At 43.0% G+C, this 22559-nt stretch overlaps 1 protein-coding gene across 2 annotated transcripts in view; it reads left to right on the top strand.

Moving 5' to 3' along the window:
• Positions 1 to 3638: 3638 nt before the first annotated feature.
• Positions 3639 to 22559, top strand: part of Acsm2b (acyl-CoA synthetase medium chain family member 2B) — a 31439-nt gene continuing 12518 nt past the window's right edge. The window contains exons 1-8 of one of the 2 annotated variants that reach the window (XM_006985702.4): positions 3639 to 3789; positions 5632 to 5816; positions 15156 to 15366; positions 15608 to 15815; positions 17717 to 17860; positions 18281 to 18437; positions 21610 to 21689; positions 21867 to 21990. In XM_006985702.4, coding sequence (XP_006985764.1) covers positions 5640 to 5816; positions 15156 to 15366; positions 15608 to 15815; positions 17717 to 17860; positions 18281 to 18437; positions 21610 to 21689; positions 21867 to 21990 — 1101 coding nt within the window. In that variant the 5' untranslated portion in view covers positions 3639 to 3789; positions 5632 to 5639. The remainder of the gene's footprint in view (positions 3790 to 5631; positions 5817 to 15155; positions 15367 to 15607; positions 15816 to 17716; positions 17861 to 18280; positions 18438 to 21609; positions 21690 to 21866; positions 21991 to 22559) is intronic. The other variant, XM_042282595.2, reaches the window with a different exon arrangement.

The following is a 22559-nucleotide window of genomic DNA, read 5'->3' on the forward strand; positions in this document are numbered from 1 at the left end:
TTACTTGCACTCTTTGGTGGCAGAGACATGTGGCCTAGCTTCTGAGAAACTGGTTCAATCTTGTTTCTTCCTACTCCCTGAAGGCACACCTTGCCCAGCCTTTGCACAAAGGACTCTCTCATTAGATTGCTTTTCTCCAGACTTCTGCTTGAGTATCTTCCTCTAATCTTTCAGATCTTTGGCAGATTTATTGTCACCATCTCAGTCATCTCAGTGAAGCTTAGCTTAACCACCTAGGTCCTCAGGATTGCAAGCCGCCTCCAGACTGGTTCTCCTTCTCTCCCTTCCTCTCTGTTACCAGACTCCATGCTCCTTAATCCTAATCACGTTTAACTTTATAGAACTTAATTTTAAACATGTTTTTGCTTCTATCTCTTTCCCATGGGACTTAAGCTTTGTTAAGACAGAAATGTTTGTCTGTCTTGTTTGTTGAGTTAGCTAAAGAACTTAAGATAGACTCTATATCAGAGAATTCAGTGTATACCTGATTATATAGATCAGTACTGTGAAGAAAAGAAAACGTTGTGATATTATACTGAGTGTGACTGGCTGAAGTGTATAACTACATAGATGACTGCTTCTGCATATGTATGAATGTGCCTTGCATGTTTGTGTGCACAACTGTTATGAATGTCTGAATGTCTGGCTCTGTGTATGAGTGAACATATCTATGTGTGTGCGATTGCTTATGTGAGTTTGTGTGTGTGTGTGAGAGAGAGAGTGAATGAGAGAGAGAGAGAGAGAGAGAGAGAGAGAGAGAGAGAGAGAGAGAGAGAGAGAGGTGTCTTCATTTCCAACTTGAGAGGATTTGGAATTAGCTACACACCTCAGGGTATGATCCAGCATATCAATAAAAGAGGAGGCGGCATGAACACCTGCATTTGTCCATCTCTGCCCCCTGACTGCACACAATGGGACCAGCTGCAACATGCTCCTGCTACATGCTTTCCCCACCATGAAGAACTGTGCTCCGCAAACCATCAGTAAACCCAAATCATTCCTTCTGAAGTTGGTTTCCCTTGTTTCATTTCCTCTTCTCCTTCCTCAGGTTGCTTTGCTCTCAGAGCACTAGGATGGAGTTAGACTGTGGGTATGGACATGGTGAGCTTGCAAGGTGACTTTGTTTTAGGCATGCAGTCTCACATTTATTGTTATTTTGATGTGCATTAAAAGGAAGATGACATCATTCCCGACTTGTCTTTTCAAGAGTACTATATCAACTAACGTGAAGTTATTTTTTAAAATGGGTTGACCAATTGCACAGATGGTGTAAAGTTAGACTTTATATAATCATAACCATGTGGTGGAACTCAGGAAAGGCTGGAGAAACCTAGGTAAATGTTGCCAGGCATAGAGTAAGTTCTCAGGGAGTGATGGGGTACAGCGATGGTCATCACTCCGGAGGACTTCTAGAGCTGGGGGGAAGAGTGCCACATGACTGGTGGAGTCTGGCTTCTAAAGCTACGTGTCATTTTCTTCAGCAGTGAGACATTGGTGCGTTGCTCCTGCTCCAGTATATTCTTCCCTGTCCATGCCCATACAAGAAACCCTAATTAAACTGAGTGGGTCAAAACAAAGCCCCACCCCCTCCAAAAAAAGATGTGAAAGGAGTGGACTTGTAGGGCAGAAGGCAGTCAGCAGCTGTAGGGGGCATGGAGAGGGCAAGGGGTGAGTATGATCACAACATGGTGTATGTACTTATAAACTGTCAGAAAGGATGAAAGGATGCTAAGGCGTGTGTGTACATACATCTAAACAAAAACAAAAGCATGAATGTTGTCATTTGCTTTCTATTGCTGTGATGAACACCATGACCAAAAGAAACTGGAGGAGGAGAGGATTCATTTCATCTTACATTTTACAGTCCATCGTGCAGGGAAGCCAGTTCAGGAACTTACAGAAAGGACCTGGAGGCTGAAACTGAAGCAGAGGCCACAGAAGACCACTGCTTACTGGCTCAGTCCCATGGCTTGCTCAGGAAATTGTGAAGTGTGTGTGTGTGTGTGTGTGTGTGTGTGTGTGTGTGTGTGTGTGTGTGTAGTTATAAGGTGTATATTTATTTATATATTTATACATAGTATATGTTTGTATAAGTAATACGTTATAAGTAATAGCTACAATCCAGGACCACCCACCCTATGGTCACACCCCATACAGTGGGTTGGGCCCTCCCAAATCAATCATTAATCAAGAGAATGCTGCACAGACTTGCCTACAGGCCAATATGATGGATGTATTTTTTTTTCAACTAAGGTCACCCCTTCCCAGATTAATCTAACTTGTGTCAAGTTGGCAAAAACTAACCAGCACAGATGACTTTCAGAAAGAATGTGATGCTAGCAGGTGAACTGGTCGTCTGAATGTCAGGGAGTGTGTCTGGCATGGAGACAGGATGACAAAGAGGCCCATTGACCGGACTGGGGAAGCAGGAGGTAATGATGACCTTGTAGACAACAGCAAGCAAAGACCTGGTATTTTACTCAGAATACTCCATGATCTGATTGAGTTAAGTCAGGCTCATTCTGAGAACAGACTTCAAGGGTCCAGGGTGGAGATAAGACGAAAGGGGGGGAAACCACAAAAATGCTCCTATGGATAGTACACTAGCCAGTTTTATGCCAACTTGACACAAACTAGATTAACTGAAAGGATGGAACCTCAATTGACAACATGCCTCCATAATATCCACCTATAAGGCGTTTTCTTAATTAGTGATTGATGGGGAAGGGCCCAGCCCATTGTGGGTGGTGCCATCCCTGGGCAGGTGGTCCTGGGTTCTATAAGAAAGCAGGCTGAGCAAGCCATGTGAGCAAGTCAGTAAACAGCATTCCTCCATGACCTCTGCCTCAGCTCCTGCTTCCAGGTACCTGCCCTGTTTGAGTTCCTGTCCTGCTTTCTTCGATGATGGACAACAATGTGGAAGTCTAAGCCAAATAAACCTTTTTCTCCCCAACTTGCATTTGGTTATGGTGTTTCATCACAATAACAGTAGCCCTAAAGCAGATAGAAAAATGGTGGTTTGGAACACTGAAGAGAGTGAGACAGATTGCAGTCACAGCTGGAAGGCAGAACTAGTAGATTCACCACATCAAGGCATAAAGGGTTGGAAGCCTGAGATTTCATACAGGGCGAGTGGGAACAATAGGGTGACCATCTTCAGGTAAAGGCCACAGATGCATTGGATGGTTTAGAGCTAGAAGGCCTGGCACTATCTGAATCCACTCTTAAAAACCTGTTAGATATCCAAGTAGGGACATCATCAAACAGATGAACACCCAGGAGAGAGATCTAGCCAAGAGACACACTTGTGGGGTCATTGGCAAGAGGCCTGGATCCAAGCTGTGACACTGAATGAGCAAGTGTCGCAGACAGAACAGGAAAAGAGACCCTTGGTGGAAGCCAAACAAATGAGAAGATGAAAGTCAGTGAGACAGTACCTAGAGCCTCTGAAACTCCATTCTCTTCCCCTGGTTGGAGAAAAAGCTTGCTGTCAATCGTAGGAATAAACCCCATTTTGATACCTTGGGTTAATGAGCCGGTCCAGGTGAACCCCCTCCACAGACTCAATGACTGTGCTGCACATAAACTTGACTGGGAGGAGTAGCATTGACCCAGAGTTATGCACCATTAATGATTAGCTGAGCCCTCAGAACCTACTTGGTTTTGATCTGGGAACTGTCCACTTCAGTGCTGTTTTCTTCTCCAGGGCTACAGGAGCTCTGGAACTACCTCCCAAGAGGGAAGTAGACCAAGCTGCCTCCAGAGAGAGTTCCAGAAGAGGCTTGGCAGGTGAGTGTTCACGCAAGATATAGAAGGGGTGGGGGCATGCATCATGATGACCCTCACCAGTCCTAAGGAGTAATAGCTAGCAAGGAGAGTGAAAACTCCCAAATGGAAGTCATCTTAAAACTCCTAGGAGCCACAAAGGAAATGTCACAGGGTCCTACTGGGGGGACAACATTGGATAGAGGGAAGAAGCCTTTGGCCAACTAAAAGTGGAGGACTAGAGAGCTGGCCAGGGGTGTAGACAGAAGCTGTCAGTTACTGGAGTTGAAGGAGAATATGCTTATTTGAAGAGGTGAGGCCAGAAGATAAGGAGGAGTCAGCCACCAAAAGGGAGAGAGCAGCAACCACGAAGGCACTAGGTATTGCTGGCCAGGCCTGGGAAGGAAATCCTTACCTCTTCTTTGAAGAAAGCAGGAGAGAACATGTAAGTGCCACAGATGAGCATTCTAATGGCCTCTGCCTAGACCAAGGGGCTGGGAATCCAGCCAAGAGGATAGACTGTTGGCTGGATCATCTGACTCAAAGGTCATTAGGCTTAAAATTCTGCAGTCTCATCCAAGGGCACATGACAGAATTCAAAGACCAGTGTATATAGCCTTGGAACACCTTTCCCTGGAGCTAATAAAGCTGAAAGCAGTAATAACAGGGCTATAATTCTGTAAGTTGCTGTTTACATTAGATCCTGCACTGTACATGCATAGTTTTTCAGATATGCCACTCCAAACTAATTCCAATGAACAAGTGTATTAGTCAACAGTTGATGCATTAGCAAGTATCCCAAGCATTTCATAGCTTTCAAACATACACATATTCCCTTCTAAATACAGATCTAGGATGTGCCTACAAAACTTAGTTGAGAAATAACTGAAGGTTGGAAGTGGCCACACTGGGCTTAGCTTAGTTCCTTATGTCATCATTCTAGGACCCAGGAAGAAGGTTGGTGCTCATGTGAGGCACATGTAGTTCTCATGGAAAGCCCCAGAAATGGTGGTAGGGAGATGGCAGAGTAGGTAAGAACACATACAGCAATATCATGAGAACATGAGTTCAGAAGCCCAGCATGTATGTAAAAAACTGTGTGTGTCTGTGTGAGCTCAGTGCTGGGGACAGTGGGGGGGGGAGGTTAAGAGATAAAAGGATCACTGGGGCTCCCTGGCCAGCAAGCCTACCTGAGAAATGGCAGGTTCTAGAGCCACTTAGATGCCCTGTCACAGGGGAATAAGACATAGAGAAAGTTACTCAATGTCATTCTCTGACTTCTGCATGCACTCACAGGCATGCTCATGTGCACACCCATGCATGCATATTCATACAGTGCACAAACGTGTGCACGCGCGTGCGGGCACACACACACACACACACACACACACACACACACACACACACACACAGTGGAGGTAGAAATGCAAATCTGACCAACCCATACTCACCCTATTAACCAGAGCATATCTCACTAGCCAGTCAAAGTCAACAAGAGAGGAATATGGGTTCTCCCTCTACACTGCACTGAGAAGTCACGTGGCAATGAGTAGAGTGATATAATCCTACTACAGGAAGAAAACAGATTAATGGGAGCCACAAAACAATTCACCACTCGTACTTTAAGCTAAAATGGTATGTCACCTGGGATTAGAAACCCACAGAACTGCTGCAGGAGCTGGAGGGGGTGCTTTAGGAGAATGATGCACAGAAGGAGACTGAACCAGGGACTCAGTGTCAATTAAATCCGCTCACAAGTGCAACCAATCAACCCTAGTGGTTGGAAACAACTCTCTTCACTAGCTGATGGTGAGTATCACAATCTAGTAGGAAAGAGCTCACCTACATCACCTCCTTTCTTCACAGCTCTGATCATGCATTGGCTGTGGAAAATTCCAAGATATTGTGCCCACTGGGGTACTGGAATGTTCAGCCGTACATTCCATATTAATATCAAGAAACAAATGTCCATACAGTGGGGCCACCAAGAAGTACCTGCCAAGTCCAACTTCGCTAGTGATGTGATAGATCACTGGGCCAACATGGAGAAGGTAACTGAAGAGAATGGCACAGTTTGATTGACTTCATTCATTTATCAATTCATTTGGTTGAGATTTACAGGATGCTTGCTATGTCTCAGACACTAAAAGGAGCTGTGAACAGGATATTAATCTTCCTTGAAGTAGCATAGGGGGACTGGGAGAAAGAAAGGCAGAAAAGCATCATATGCGGTTGTCAGTGGTAACTGCAGAGATTCACAGCTGGTCAATGTGCTTAGAATTAGTGATTGTGGAATGCTCCATAAATAGGACATTTCTACCACCCCCTCAGAGGTTCAGAAAATATTATGGAAGAAGGGACAGAAAGAACATAAGAGGTGGGGTGTGGAATGTGATTTCAGGATATGAGATGGCTGTTGCACTCTTAAACTCACGGTAACTAGTAATTAATTACCTGTACTAGATTTCATGGAGTAGGGAGGAGCTCAAGGGGTCCCACCTCTCCCAGAGGATTTATATGCAGTTAAAGGTTAATGAGGGACCAAGAGACAGTTTGTTCAGCCGTGTAGCCACTAGTAATGTGCCCATGCTCCTAGAACAAACATTTCCCCATGCTCCTAGAAGTAATCCTAATAAAACGTACTGGGAGACACACACACACACACACACACACACACACACACACACACACCATAAAAGTCAAAGAAGAACCAGTTAGGAGGAAGAAAGATATCAAGAGGAGTGAGAAGGGATGGGAGGGGAAGAAGAAGATGATAGGAGGGTGGAGATGATTGAAGTGCATGTGCACATGTGTGGAAATGTTGTAATAAAACTTATGATTGTGTATAATAATACATGCTCCTACAAATATTTTTAAAAAGAAGTTCAGAGGCACATGGGACACTGTAGTGAACTTAGTGAATCCCAAACACACTCTCTATTGTGACTTGCAGCATAAACTAAAGAGCAGTGGGCTGGGGCATGGGTGAAATTGTTGCGGACTGAGCATGTATTGCCCACTAGGCTCAGTGTAAACACTTGGTCTCCAGCTGGTGATGACGACTTAGGGAGTGAGGGAGGCTTTAAATGGTGGGACTGGTAGAAATAGGTCACTGGGAACATAACTCTGGGGTCTTTGCTTCTCTCTTTGCTTCCTATCTGTCACAAAGTGAGCAGCCTCAGTCAGACATTCCTCCTGTCCAGATGCCCTGCCTCACCACAGGCTCAGAGTCAATGGATCCAAGGAATATTTATTGAAGCCTCTGAATCCAGGAGCTAAGAGAAATATTAAGGTGTTTATCACAGTGATGGCCAGTCTGATTAACATAGATCATAGGAAGAAATCAACAACAACTCAAGATTGAACCAGTTTCTCAGAAAGCTAGGCCACGTGTCTCTGCCACCAAAGAATGCAAGTAGTATATCCACTCAGCAGATTATAAAAGGACTTCAACATAAAAGATGGAGAGGAGGTAGAAACTTCCAAGTTTCTTGTCCATCTCTGAGTTTATTTGCTACCAGCCCACCACTGCCTTCACCTAAAATACATTTCTAGAGAATGGACCAGATCATCTTAGCCAGATCATCTAGGCTAAGGCAAGAGAAAGGCTGGACTTGACCAGCAGGGGCATCAAACAGGACTATCTAAAGGGAGCTGTGACCATGATGCAGTTCTGAGGTCCTGGCACTGTGACACAACCTTAACATGGAGATTGCAGCATTCTGTGTTGAAAATGGAACAAGGTGCAAGGTTGTTGTGGGAATCTTCTTGGAAGACTACAGTAGTATGTAGTTCATCCCAGATAGACAGTGCAATGACAGACCAAATTGCTGATGAGATCTAAGTCAAGATTGATGAAACAATGAGCATGTTTATAGCATGTGGGTAAGGAGTTACAGGAGCATGAGTAACTCAAAGATACATGAAGCCCTGAGCACATATCACTGATGCTCCTTGAGCAGCTTTCAGGAAACTGCAGCACTAGCAACTGTTTACTGCTTATATAACAACCTGGACTGGCTTCTAGAATATTCACATACCTTGTGCATTTTGTGGGCTTAGGCTTCATTCTTAAATGCCATATACTGTAGATCTCTGAAGTGTTTGAAAATGACCTGTTTATCTAAAATATATTTCTATTTGACTTTGAAAACATACCTAACCTGACAAGTTCCATTGTAATAGGTGACTAAATACTAACCGGCATTTCTTTATGTCCTAATTAGTTGTTAATAATAGCTTTCAAGTACTAGCAATTTGCATTACATTGTTAAATGAGCTGTATAGGTACAATACCTTGAACAAGATTAGAAATATATGTACAGTATTTCCTAACAAAATTAATCTCAAATTTGTATCAATATACAAAAATTCAATTCAATATAAAATATTTAAAATTAGTAGTTGCTTTCTAAAAGTAGATTCAATAATCTACCTTTTATCATATCCATATTCTATCTTTTTTCAGAGTAGATTCAATAATCTACCTTTTATCTTGTAACTATATCCTCTTTTTTTCTTCTTTTTCAAACAAGAATCCTAAATCTAATCTCCTTTGTTTAACCTTTTTTTCTTTTTTTCTTTTTTTTTTTTTTTTGGCCATTATCAATTAACAACTTGTAACCAATCATCCAAAACAATGACAATTATCCATAACCCATTGAATGAACGGGAACTACCCACCTTACCCCTTGGGAATGTGGGCATCTTGTTTTTAAAATTACTTCCTGCTGTCTGAGGGCAATGGCATCTTTAGGGGATCCTGAAAAGAAAAGTTTGGATTAATTGTCAAGTCCTGGGAGAGGTAGCTGTATCAATTGTTGTCCAGTCTCTGCATAATGGGAAAATGCAGGGCTTGTCTCAAGTCCTGGCTAGAGTAGTCTCTGAGGCTGGATCATCTCAGCTAGCCACCTTGAAATTGTCCTGAGCAGTTTGTAGTCCAAAGCCGATCTTTGGGTGGTGTTTGTCAGCTTAGTGGTATTATCATCGTCCTGATGGAATCATCATCATTGTGGAGCACCATCATCTTTTTGGAGACTTCAAAGTCACTGTTAGGCATGGTCATGGTTCACTGCAGAAAACTGATAAATACTCAAACCCAAAATCATGTACAGGAATGAAGCCCTTTTTCTAGAATTAGTTAGTACTCTATATAACCATTAATATCATGACAAAATTTTAATATATATATATATATATTAATCTTATAAATTTTGACATAAATTTTATACCTTAAGAAAAGTTTTAAAGAGTCAAAATAAAACCAAAGAATTATGTAGTTAGTGGTGATAGAATAGTCCCTTAATTTTGGTTTTTCTTCTGTCCCTTATCAAGTGGCTCTTCTGAAATGATACAGAGATTTCGCATTTTCTTTTACCAAGCATGCTTGGGTTTAGAGAAGGAGAGAGCTATGCTCCAACTCCAAAGCCAGCCTTAATTTTTAGTTGAATTGGTACTACATAAAGACCATTTGTATTATGTGTCTGTAGATAACAGTAGAAACAAACATTTAGAAAGACTTATGAGATTTTATCCTGTTAGATATGTGATACATCAATAGGCCAATTTACTCTTTCTCTTGAGACATTTTTTTTCTGGATGATTTGTCCTTTTTCTTCAGATATCTCATTTATCCGGTGTTCTTCAGATTCCTTAATCTTCATTCTCCTGAAAGACAAAAACAAAACCGTTCCCCAACCCTAACTTTGGGGAGGTTCCAAATCTACTAATCTTTATCAATTCTAATTTATGATTTCTCCTTAAATTTTTGTTCTCTTTTCTGTAGCTGTTCTATCACCCTGAGCAGTATGGTTTTTTACAACAGGCATTAGTTTCTTTAATTGCTTTGGGAAGGAGTTTCTTCTATGATGGCAGGAAAGGACTGAACCAAATTTGTCATGGGGGCCTGCAAGAGGCCCATCAGGGAGTTTCCCAAGGGCAAAGGCAAAGGATTACCTTATCTGTCCCTTGCAGATCTACGTTCATTAGTCCAATGCCTGCCTTTGCCATACCTTCTGCATAATCCAGACCGGAAGGGCATTCTGTTGGGATATTCCTTGAAAAAACATTGTTTCTAGGAATGCCCTGTTTACAGTCTTTTTTTAGGTGACCTTGTTTACCACATTTGAAACATCTGACATATTTTCTTCAATCCTCTGGAAATCACCTCTCCTAGTCAAGTATTATCATGGTTATGAGATTCAGTATTGACTATATCTCAGATCCATTCCTCCAAGGGTGCTGATCTTGCCTTTAAAAGCCTAATTACCCTTTTGCATTGTGCATTAGCATTTTCAAAAGCCAGAAATTCAATTATTATCTGTCTAGCTTCTGAATTTGGTATCATTCTATTTATTGCTAAAGTCAATCTTTGTAAGAAATCAATGAAAGTTTCTTCTGGGCTCTGCATAACTTTTGTAAATGACTCAATTTTCTTTCCTACTTCTTCAATTCTGTCCCAAGCATTCAAGGCTGCCATTCAGCATAAAGCCAGGGTGTAGTCATCATATAGAGATTACCTATATACATTAGCATAATCTCCCTCTCCAAAAAGTTAGTCTTGGGAGATTTCCATACCTCTAGCCCTACTTCGTTGTTCAATGGTCTTAGCCTCATCCTTCCACAGGTTCTCCATTGTAACTGGGGACCAGCTTCTAAGACAGCTGTAACCAAATATCTCTAGTCTTGAGGGATAATTTTATTACAACTTGACCACGAGTTTAACATCTGCTTCACAAAAGGTGAATGCATACCATATGACACTATAGCTTCTTTGAATCTCCTCAAATCTAACATTTGCATAGGAGTCCAGTCAGCTCTTATATAGCCTTGAGCATTTGCCAGTTCCTGTAAGGTTACTGGATAAATTAAGGTTGACTGTTTGAAAGCCTTAGGCTATTTCTCTGTAACCACATAATGCAATACTGAGATTGGTTCACCTTTAAATTCTTCTGTCTGGGTCTCAATATCTCTATGATCTGTTTTAACAATTTTTTTCTAAAACTTTAAGTTTGGCTGTCTTATTAACCAACATTTTTAATGATAAAACAAAAATGATCAAACAAATAATATTATAATTGACATTACATCTATCCCACCAACATTAATTATCCTTTCATTTAATTGTTCCATTTTCAGACTGTTTAATGTATAGACAAACAGAGACTAAATTCCTTCCATTGTAAAAATGTTTCCCATTTTTAATGTGGAAAAAAACTTTCTTTTAACTAATCCCAATTGACTCACCAAGTCTGCTGACAGTGATTCAGTTGACATTGTGGCAGCAGCCCAAGGAGGAGTCCCAGAGAAAGCTATGACGCCCTGGGAGAGGGAAGAAGCCAATGAGCCAGCAGTCTGCATGGGGGAACATGCAAAAGCAGCTAATCCTGGTGTGTTTGGAGCCTGAGCCTGGGGAATTTGCTGCAGAGAGGCTGCAACAAAAACTTAGCCACAGGAGTTAACCGCTTTCACACATTCCCCCATGCAGACAGCTGGCTCTTTGGCTTCTTTTCTCCTGGCAGGTTGGGGGCTTTCACTCAGGCTGCTGTCAAACTAGTTAGCTGCCTTGAAAACCTGCTCTGGCTTCTACTGTTCTACCCAGAAGCAATCAGCCTCACATCTAAATTGTCATCATGCAGAGTTGGTGAGACAATTGGGAATTCTTAAGGAGGGAATTAGTTTACAAAAAAAAAGAGGTGTTTTTTTTCCCACATTAAAAATGGGAAACATTGTTACAATGGAAAGAGTTAGGTCTTTGTATGACTACATGATGCACAGTTTGAAAATGGAACAATTAGATGAGAGGATAATTAATGTTGAGGATAATGTTGATGGGATTTACATAATGTCAATTATAAATATTATCTGTTTGATCATTTTTTGTTTTATTATTTAAAAATTTGGTTAATATGAGTGCCAAGATTAAAGTTTTAGAAAAACTTATTAAAACAGATCATAGAGATATTCAGATTCAGACAGAGGAATTTAAAGAACTAATCTCAGCATTGCATTATGAGGTTACAGAGGAGCAGCATAAGGTTTTCAAATAGCCAACCTTAATTTATCCAGTAACCTTACAGGAACTGCCAAATGATAGATATCCCAAGGCTGTGTAAGCGCTGAATGGACCGCTGTGCAAATGTTAGATTTGAGGAGATTCAAGGAAGCAATAGTGTCATATGGTATGCATTCACCTTTTGTGAAGCAGATGTTAAACTCATGGTCAACTTGTAATAGAATTATCCCTCAAGACTGGAAAGACTTTGTTACAGCAGTCTTGGACGCTGGTCCTCAATTACAATCTCCTTTAACAAGGTAATGCAAATTGCTAGTCCTTGAAAATTATAATTACAATCTATTTAGGATAATAAAGAAATGCAGGTTAGTGGTTAGTCACCTATTACAATTAAACTTGTAGTCATGCTAGGTATGTTTTCAAGGTGAAACAGATGTATATTTTAGATAGATAGGTCATCTTCAAACATTTCAGAGATCTCCAGAATATGGCATTTAAGATGTTTTAATAACATAGGTTCTCCTGGCAACACCAATCTACTTCAGAAAAGATGATGGGCATCAAAGAAAATCCATATGGAGTTCACTTTCTTCCTGGCAAAAGTAAGCCACTAGGCAAGAAACTGCCCTTGCCTAACTGCTGACAGTATGCTGTCCAAATTGGACAAGCAGGACACAAAAGGAAGTGACTGCTGAACTTTGCCAAAACAAGATAGGACATCCCTTAAGAAAATCCTGCTTCACAGAAAAGTCTGTCAGATATGTTAGGCCTGGTGGCTGAAGATGGATGCCCCAACGTTGCAAAGGAATCTTGAGTGCCTGGTCCAGGCAGTCAGCTATTTCTCTCATTTCTTACAGTTTTTTGGAAGTGGCTTGATGGCACTTCCTGCTTACTTACATGATATTATTTCCTTTCTAGGGTCTCTGATTGAGCTGAAGACTTTATAGTTATAGTTTTCCTTGTTACCAGATTCAGAAAAGGAATTCACTAAAGAGGTATAAACTGTATAAGAGACAGTAAAAGATAATTTTGGTAATGAAAATTAGAATAGAAAGTGAATTAGGTACAACCTTTTGCACTCACCAAGATAGGAGAGATATGGGGTATTTTCTCTGAATTCATCAATTATTAATGGACTAGACACTGTTGATATATTTATTGCCTGTACATATATTGTATTTAGTTATTATACTTCTTGTATATAGTTTTTTTCTTATATTAGTTATAACATTCTTTTTTATTTTTAGACAAAAAAGGGGGAATGTGTTGTTCAAAGGTTAAATGTTCTTTTAATAAAAAATCCAGAGCCAGAATTTGAGGTGAAAGCTGAAAGATTAGAGAAGTAGAGCAAGCCACAGCCAACCTCACCTGCCAACTCCATGAATCTTCTGACTGAAATCCTCTAAGTCCTCACCCAAATGGGTCTCAGCTGAACTGCTTTAGTTCCTGTTTCCTCACGCCTTACATACCTTTCTTTACCCAGCCATGTCACTTTCTGGGATTAAAGGCATGTGTGCTTCACAGTACTGGGAATAAAGGTGTGTGCCACTACTGCCTGGCTCTGTTTCTAGTGTGGCCTTGAACTCACAGAGATCTAGACAGATCTCTGCCTCCTGAGTGATAAGATTAAGGGTGTGTGCCACCGTTGTCTGGCCTCTATGTCTAATCTAGTGGCTGGCTCTGTCCTCCAATCCCCATGCAAGTTTAGTTAGGGTACACAACATAGCACTACAGAAATGTGGTAATATTTTGTTTGTGGTCTAACAAATAAAGCTTGCCTGAAGATCAAAGTATGGAGCTAAGCTACTGGTTAGCCATAGAAACCAGGCAGTGGTGGTACACACCTTTAATCCCAGCACTCAGCACTTGGGAGGCAGAGGCAGCAGGATCTCTGTGAGTTCAAGGACAACTTGGGCTACACAAGATTGATCCGGTCTAAAAGAGAAACAGAGCCAGGTAGTGGTGGCACACACCTTTAATCTCAGCACTAGGGAGGTGGAGGCAGGAAGTGATATGGCTGGGCAGAAAGAGGAATGTAAGGTGGGAAGAGATGGGAGCTCAGCCCTATTGGTGAAATTATTAAGGCCACTCCATGTAGTTAAAAGGAGATTTATTTAATGGCATAACTTACAAATGAAGGGATAGGCAAGTTGAGGGTTCTGGAAAAGATGCAGCGCAGTCCAGCGATGTTCTATGGAGAACTCTCCTCAGTCCACTTCTGGCGTCCGGGCTCCCAGCAGCAAGAGAGCGTGGAGCATCCTGATCTCGGGTCTTCAGGGCCCTCCCTTGGCCCCGCCTTGTAGACGTGATAGTTACCAACGCCTCAATGGGGATTGGAACTTCCAGACCAAAGCTGGAATGGCTACCCACTACACAGCCCCTTTTGGGTCTGAGGATTTGGTAGAGGTAAGAAGTGGCTGAGGCTTGCTCCTCTGTCTCTCTGATCTTAGTGTTTACCCCTCTATCTGACTCTGGGTTTTTATTATTAAGACCAATTAGGATTTGTGCTACAACGGGGTCTTTCACTGACCAGGAGCTCATCAAGTACACTGGACTGACTGGACAGCAAGCCTCAGGCATCTACCTGACTCCACCTCCCCAGTGCATGAATGACCACTGTGCATCACCATGACTGACTTTTGGTTAATGTATGTTCTGGGGGTGGAACTCAGGTCCTAAAGTTTCCATGGCAAGCCCTTCATTGGTTCAATGGTCTCCTCAGCTAGCTTCTTAATTTTTTTGTTTGTTTGTTTACTTATTCCTCCTTGGAATACTGAGAAAAGGTCTTACTGCCTCAATTCTCAATTTGGAATACATGAAAGAAATAGTTAAATAAACAAAAGGAAATAAACAGCAAAATGAAAAGTAATAATAATCAAGGTGGAAATAATGAAACTTTTGACAGTGAAAAGGTCCGGGGAAAGATCCAACCCCAAGGATGTCTCCCAACTCACTTCCTCTACCCAGGACCCATTTCTTGCTTTCCCCATCCCCCAATGCCATATTATGAGCCACTAGGTCATTAATTATATCAGAGCCCACACTAGCCAGTCATCTCTGGAATCGCACAGTCATACCTCAGAGGTGCACTTCGCTCATCTCTTAGGCATCTTCAAGCCAATCCTGCTAGCAATCAAAATTATCTATCATGGTAATATAGAATATGTTTTAACTGTTATTTTTTGAAGCATGTATATTAAAAGCCTCTGTTTTAATATAGTATTGATAGATCTAACCCTCATTTAAAACAAATATTTGAAGGTTTTCAACCCTTTTTAATAGTGTGTGGATGTCCTCGGATCAACAAGACTTGCAATTTGTTTTATTTGCTGTGTCCCCATGGGTCTTCTGATCGCTAGGCCATCTCTCTTTTCAGGCTGGCAAGCGACCTCCACGTCCAGCCCTGTGGTGGGTGAGTGGTAGTGGGCAAGAAGTAAAGTGGAACTTCAGAGAACTGAGTGACATCAGCCAACAGGCAGCCAATGTCCTCTCGGGGGCCTGTGGCCTGCAACGTGGGGACCGTGTGGCAGTGGTACTTCCCCAAGTCCCGGAGTGGTGGCTGGTGACCCTGGGCTGCTTTCGGACTGGTTAGTAACCGCCCGCACAGGCTTGGCACTTCTGCTTGGAAAGGAAACGTGGGGCGGAGAACTTCAGCTTCCTCTCCCCAAAGACCTCCCCACAGAACACGCTGTCCTTGCTCCCTATTGGTCCTCACATCCCACCTACCCTTCCCTGTTGGCCCCCATAGCTGTTCACAGCTCTTCTCTGGGGAAAAAGACAACTCCCTTCCTAGCTTCCTTTAAACCCTTTAAACGATGTCTTCTCCAGGCATCGTTTTCATGCCTGGAACCATCCAGATGAAGTCCTCAGACATACTCTACAGGCTGCAGACATCCAAGGCCAGGGCCATTGTGGCCGGGGATGAAGTGGCCCAAGAAGTGGATGCTGTGGCCCCCGAGTGCCCTTTTCTGAAGGTCAAGTTGCTGGTGTCTGAAAAAAGGAGAGAAGGATGGCTCAACTTCAAGGCGTTGCTCAAGTGAGTCTCTCCCGCCTTAGCCAGGTTTCCATCCAAAGTGGAAATCAAGACGAAGGAGAGTGAGACCGTAAGGAAAGGAAAGCAAATGCAAGTGTGTTTAAGGTGGACTCATTCCAAAGGCGGGTGGGGCTCGGTATGCATAAACCTTCTGAGAAGCACACAGAATGCCCCCAGAATTTTCTAACAAAGGACTAACAAAAACGTTCATCTTCATTTGTTGATGGTTGTAAGGGGCATTATCTACCACACACTCCTGGGCTTTTACACTTGCAGGCCCAGAGTCCCATGCCATGGTAGCATTAAAAAAAAAGGAAAAAGCCTGGGAGACTGAGAACATGGCTCACTGGGTAAGAGCATTTGCTGTACAAGTATGAGGACCTGAGTTCAAATCCCCATAACCCATGTAAAATGCCAACAGGGCTGCACATGCCTGTAACTCTAGCATTAGGAGATAAAAGACAAGCAGATCCCAAGAGTTCACAGGCCAGCCTAGCCTAGTCAAAAAGCTAAGATTCTGGTTCACTGGGAGAATCTGTCTCAAGGAAATATCATGGAAAGCAATAAAGAGAGACACCGGACACCCTGCTTTGGTTTCTGAATGTTCACACACAGGTGTGTGCTTATTACATACTCACATGAATACAACACATACACACCACACACACATACTACAAGGCACATATACATAATATATACATGCATACACACATACACACACTACATAGGCACACATGCATATATACATACACACACCACATAGGCACATATAAATGCGTACATACACAGGCAGGCACCTACAAACACACACACACACACACACACACACACACACACATCCTGGCATTAAGATGAATCATGTGCACATGCTAGAAGCAACAACATGCTATTGATTTGAATGGGCATCTGAAAGGCATCCAGAATTACTCATCACAGCCATTGATGAAGCGTGAGGCAGCATCTAAGAGATATGAGTATACTGACTTCCAGGCTCTTCTTCCCACATTCTATATCCCTAGGACCCACTTCCTTCCAGAATAGTGGCCCTTCTGGAATTTCACAACAAGACTGGCTGGATAAATGGGGTTCTGCCCCCTGTTTAAAATCCTTCCACAAGAGGTGTATGCCTTAGGAAACATCTAGGGAGAACATAAGGTTTTGCTGTTGTTTTTCGTTTCTACTGCCATGATCTTTAAAATAATTTCCATAAAAATAAACAATAAAATACCAGCTTTGAGAGATTCAAATTCAAGACTCTAAGAGATCTGTGGGTTATTCCAGAGGGGGAAAAAAGGGGGTGTCAAGAAACCATGTGGGGTGCTGGAGAGATTGGCTGCTCTTCCAGAGGTCTTCGGTTTGATTCCCAGCACCTACATGGCAGCTTACAACTGTCAATAACTCTAGTTCCAGGGGATCCAGTGTCCTTGTCTGGCCTCCACAGGAAACATAGGCACATTGTGCATATACATATATGCAGACAAAACACTCATACACACAAAATAAAAATAATTTTTTTCATCACTTTGAAAACAAACTGCTCAACTTCTGTGCTCCTGGTATTATGCTGGGGCCAACCACAACTGAATAAGTCCCGAATAAGTATTTCTTTGTTCTAGAGTTAACTTTCTCACTAAACTCTGAGGTAGGTTGGGTTTTTTGTCCCCATTTCACAGATATGGAAAGTGAGACCACAGAAGTTAAGTAACTTGTACAAACTTACATAGTTAACAAAATGCTAACCCTGACTCTCTCAGAAATGCATGAATTTTACACTCAACAGCTGCCGTTCAGAAACAGGTCATCTGACTTGCCCTCATCTACTTGAGGGCTGGTGAGGGAAGATGAGTCACAGAATCATCAGTATCCAGGCTAGATCTGAGACATTGACTTTCTGGTCCTTGTAGGGATGCATCCACCACTCATCACTGTGTGGAAACTGGAAGCCATGAATCGGCTGCCATCTACTTCACTAGTGGGACCAGTGGCCCTCCCAAGATGGTAGAACACTCCCATTCCAGCCTGGGCATCAAGGGCAAGATGGACGCTGGGTAAGCTGAGCCTTTTCCCTCTATAGATTTATGACAACTGTCCTGAAGTCAGGTCTGATTTGCACTAAGGTGGAGATTAATAGATAAAGGCATCTGCACACTCCATACATGCGTATGCTTGCACACACACACACACACACACACACACACACACACACACACACGGTTATTTACTTTGATGCCTTCTGTTAGTAAGCTTTTCCTGGATGGTTTCACTTGTCAGTCACTGTCCTAGTACTGGGAATAAAGTGAGAGCACAACCCAGTTATCCGCTAAATTGTGTCTTCTGGGGTCACACTTTCTAAAGCACTGCCACCTTTCCACACATGCTGCATGCCCACGCCTCACCCTTCCCCACACAGCCCCTCAAGCACCATGCCCTTCAGTGTGCACTCAGCTCTGTATGTTCTGTGTTCCTAGCACCTGGACAGGCCTGGATGTCTCTGACACAATATGGACCATCTCAGACACAGGTTGGATAGTGAACATTTTAGCCTCGTTTCTGGAACCTTGGTCACTGGGAGCATGCACATTTGTCCATCTTTTGCCAAAGTTTGATCCACAGACTGTTCTAAAGGTAAGAGGACTGTCCATATTGGTTCGTCAGAGTAAGCTCAGGGTTTACACACTCCAGGCCATAGCAGTTGGTTTCAATTCATAAAACTTCTGCTAAATCCCAGCCACATGGATGAGCAGTGGAAAGCGGGGGGGGGGGGGGGGGGGGGGGGGGGGGGGGGGGGGGGGGGGGATGGAAGTTTGCACTCATCTAACAAAGCTCACAGTCTAGGGAGAGAGATGGACACAGGCATTGATGAATGGCATATGTTCAAGAGATGGGACTAGGTGGTTCTTCTCTCAACTAAGAGGCACTTCTTTTGCTGGGAGACCTTAGATAAAGGGATGGGAGGCGATACCATCTCCCTCACACACGTATGTATGCATGCATATGTGTCTGTGTACAAGCCTGTGTCTGTATATAAGTATGTATGTGTCATATTTTTTCTTCATTTTCAGTGTAACCCAAGATAATGGTTAAAATGTATGAAATGTCACTATTCTAGTATACAGTCTGAAAAGCGTTCACTGGGGGCAGACACTGCCTCAGTCACCTCCCAGAAATACAGCAGACTGGGGGGTTCATACAGCAGATGCTTCCCATGCTTCTGAGGGATGGACTTGAAGATGATCAAGGTGCTGGAGGGGTCACCTGCTTAGTGAGGAACCTCATGCTGTAGAAGATCAATCACCTTCTTGCTGTAGCCTTAGGGGAGGGAGCGGTGGGGAGGTGAGAAAGGAGGAAAGTAGGAGGGAGGAGGAGAGAGAGAATCTCATTCTTATGACACTAACTAGTGTGGCATTGACACACCTTTTTCAGTACTTGGTATCATTATCTCCAAATCCAATCACATGAGGGTTAGAGATCCAGCCTATGGATCCACTCAGCATATGGAATGTATGGTTCATTTCAGACACCCATGTCACCATCCCCAGATGGAGGCCTCAAATGTTCCCACAGCTGCAGAAGGTGACCATACCTCCCTTGGCCATGCTCGCACCTCATAAGTTAAAAACTCTTTTGACTTCTACCAGCTTAATTTCACCTCTCTCTCTCTCTCTCTCTCTCTCTCTCTCTCTCTCTCTCTCTCTCTCTCATAAATTCAGGTGTAGGATGGATTATCTTTTGTTTCTGGTTTATTTCATTCAGTAAATTTCTCTGTGAGGTTAATCCATATTTTTGCATGTGTCTGGTTTGTCCTTTTAAATTGTTCTACAGTATTCCCTTCTAAGAATGTGTCACCCTTTCTTTCCCATCATATTAGAGGTGGGTGTTTGGTTTATGTCCAGTTTGGGGAATTTACCTGGGAGGAATTCTAGAGAGCAAATAAGATTACTTTCCCTGTAGAGTCTGAGGTAGATATTAAATTACATGCTACAGCTGCTTTTTACTGCATAGTAACAAGTAATAAATGTTCTTTTTGATGGCAAAAATATACTACAGAATTAGACAGTGTCATCAGTTACACACACAGGACGCTATTGTGTGATGCATGTTCTTATTTTCTAGATGTTTGCTTAGATCACTATTCAGTTCTGCACAAAACAAACATGGTGAGGAAAAGAGCATTGCATACCATGTGGCGAACACTGACTCCTCCAGCTGCTTGTGAGCCACTTAACCCTGCAGGGCTCAGGTCCATCCACAGGATCACAGTGTATGCTGCATGAGGTCACTGTGGGAACTTCAGGAGGAAGCACGAGGCATAATTAGCATTCGGTTCCAGACCTTTCTTGGACACTGCTTTGGAAATATTGAGACACGATTTCAGCCACTTTTGACCACGATAGTCTCTCACAATTAGTTTCATGGAAATAGCCTATAACAAACCGAGTTCCAGAAGGTCAAGGCACTGATCCAAGATCATATAATTCATCTGCTGCAGCATCTGGTGGAAGTGTTACATCTCTGAGGGGAAAGACTTCCCCAATGCAAGTGTTGCAGCTCTGAAGAGAAAGAAAGGTATCCTGGCAGTCAAGAGATAAGACATACCACCAAGTCACACCACACAACAAAGTTCCCACAAGAGACTTATTGGTAGGGAAAACCCCAGGAGGGTGGCTGCCTCTGCTTGAGTGAGAATCAGTAGAGAACTGAGTAGAAGACAGGGTTTATATGGTTTCTTGGGGAGTGAAAATTCCAGAGTGTCCTGGGATTGAAGGGATTATGCGGCCTGATTTTAGGGCAAGCTCAGGGTTTGGTGGCCTGATTTCGAAGCTCAGGGATGAGAGGGATTTCTTGCTGAGTGATTGGTGGGATTTCGTGCTAAGGATTGGTGGGATTCTGTGGCCTGATCTGGGACAGGCTCAGGGATTGACGTTTTCCCCTGCTTGGCCCTTGTCTTAGTTAGGGTTTCTCTTGCTGTAACAAAACACCATGACCAAAAAGCAAGTTGGGGAAGAATGGGTTCAATTGGCTAACACTTCAACATTGCTGTTCATCCCCGAAGGAAGTCAGGACCAGAACTCAAACAGGGCAGGAACCTGGAGGCAGGAACTGATGCAGAGGCCATGGAGAGATGCTGCTTACTGACTTGCTTCCCCAGACTTGCTCAGCCTGCTTTCTTATAGAACCAACAGCCCAGTGATGGCACCACCCACCATGGCTGGGGTCTCTCCCATGGATCACTAATTGAGAAAATGCCTTACAGCTGGATCTCATGGAAGCATTTCCTCACCTGAGGCTCCTTCCTCTCCTATGACTCTAGCTTGTGTCAAGTTGACACACGAAACCTGCCAATACAGCCTTGGTCTCTGATTTGGGGGTCAAGTCAGGGCCAGAGTGTTTTTCCTTGGCCTCAAGGTCAAGGTATTCTTTCCTTGGTCCTTTTACCCTACATTTGATCTATTCTCCTTGATAGCGGAGGCCTTACACCCCCTTTGGTGAGGTGGGGTTGGGGTTACAAGGACTAGTCTTAAACTGAGTGGGAAGAGCCAGCCAGGTTTTGACAAATATTCCAAATGAATCTTGGACCTTTTTCTATCTGCATTCATTCCTCTGTTGTGTCTTGAGCATGTGTGAGAGTCGTGAGGGTCCTGAGGCTTGGTAAGTCTGAAACAAACACAACAGACAACTAGGATTTCAGTCTGTATCACTACACCTTGAGGAGTTATGACTGTCACGGTGATGTGTGCCTTGCTGAGCATGGCATCTGGTCTAATGAGCAGTGTCTCAGATGGCTCTCTTCCCTCAGGTGCTGTCCAACTATCCCATCAACAGCATGGTGGGTGCCCCCCTCATTTACCGGATGTTGCTACAACAAGATCTTTCCAGGTGATGGACATTTGGGGGGCTGGTAGGAGCCTCTAGATTCATCCATATATCTATTTATCTGGGCACAATTAGCCTATATAAACCCAGGGCCACCATCATACCACCCAGAACTCAGTCCCAAGCCTGGGTAGACTTCAGTTCCAACAAAACTAAGGGAAAATAAACTCTCTTCTTTAGTTACAAGTTCCCACACCTGCACAGCTGCTTCACTGGAGGGGAAAGCCTTCTCCCAGAGACTCTGGAGGACTGGAAAGCCAAGACAGGACTGGACATCCGAGAGTTCTATGGCCAGACAGAAACGGTATCTACTCCCTAGGGGGCCATGGGCTGAGACTTCTGCCAGACTTCAAATTCTGTTTGATAATCTGTTTATTTTGAAGGAGTGTTATCTATCACTCTTTTAGTTGAGAAATACTTATTGAGCATCTACTACAGGAACAAAATGACAATGTTCCTGATTTCATGGGCATCACATTCTGGTGGGGAAGGAAGGCAGAAAATCAAGAAATAGATGTCATGGTAGGTAATGCAAAGAGCTATGAAACAAGGCAAAGAGAAGTCAAGAGCTAGAAACTTCATCACTTCTGTGTTGCTGTAGCATAATAACTGAGGCTGTGTGATTTATGAAGAAAAGTAGATACTTTGGCTTATAGTTCTGAAACCTGGGAAATCTAAGATTGGACATTGCATCTGCTCACACCGTTGGTATCCCCATGCTGCTTCAACACATGATGAAAAGTGGATGGGAAAACAGACGTGGGCCAAACAAACTAAAACACGGGGTAGCCTTGCTTGGTAGAAACCTACTTGCGTCTTAAGAGAGCCACTACTCAGTCCCATCAGAAGGTGTTGATTCCTCTTCTGACCTTA

This window comes from Peromyscus maniculatus, chromosome 1, assembly GCF_049852395.1.
Source record: "Peromyscus maniculatus bairdii isolate BWxNUB_F1_BW_parent chromosome 1, HU_Pman_BW_mat_3.1, whole genome shotgun sequence".
Taxonomy (NCBI): Eukaryota; Metazoa; Chordata; class Mammalia; order Rodentia; family Cricetidae; genus Peromyscus; species Peromyscus maniculatus.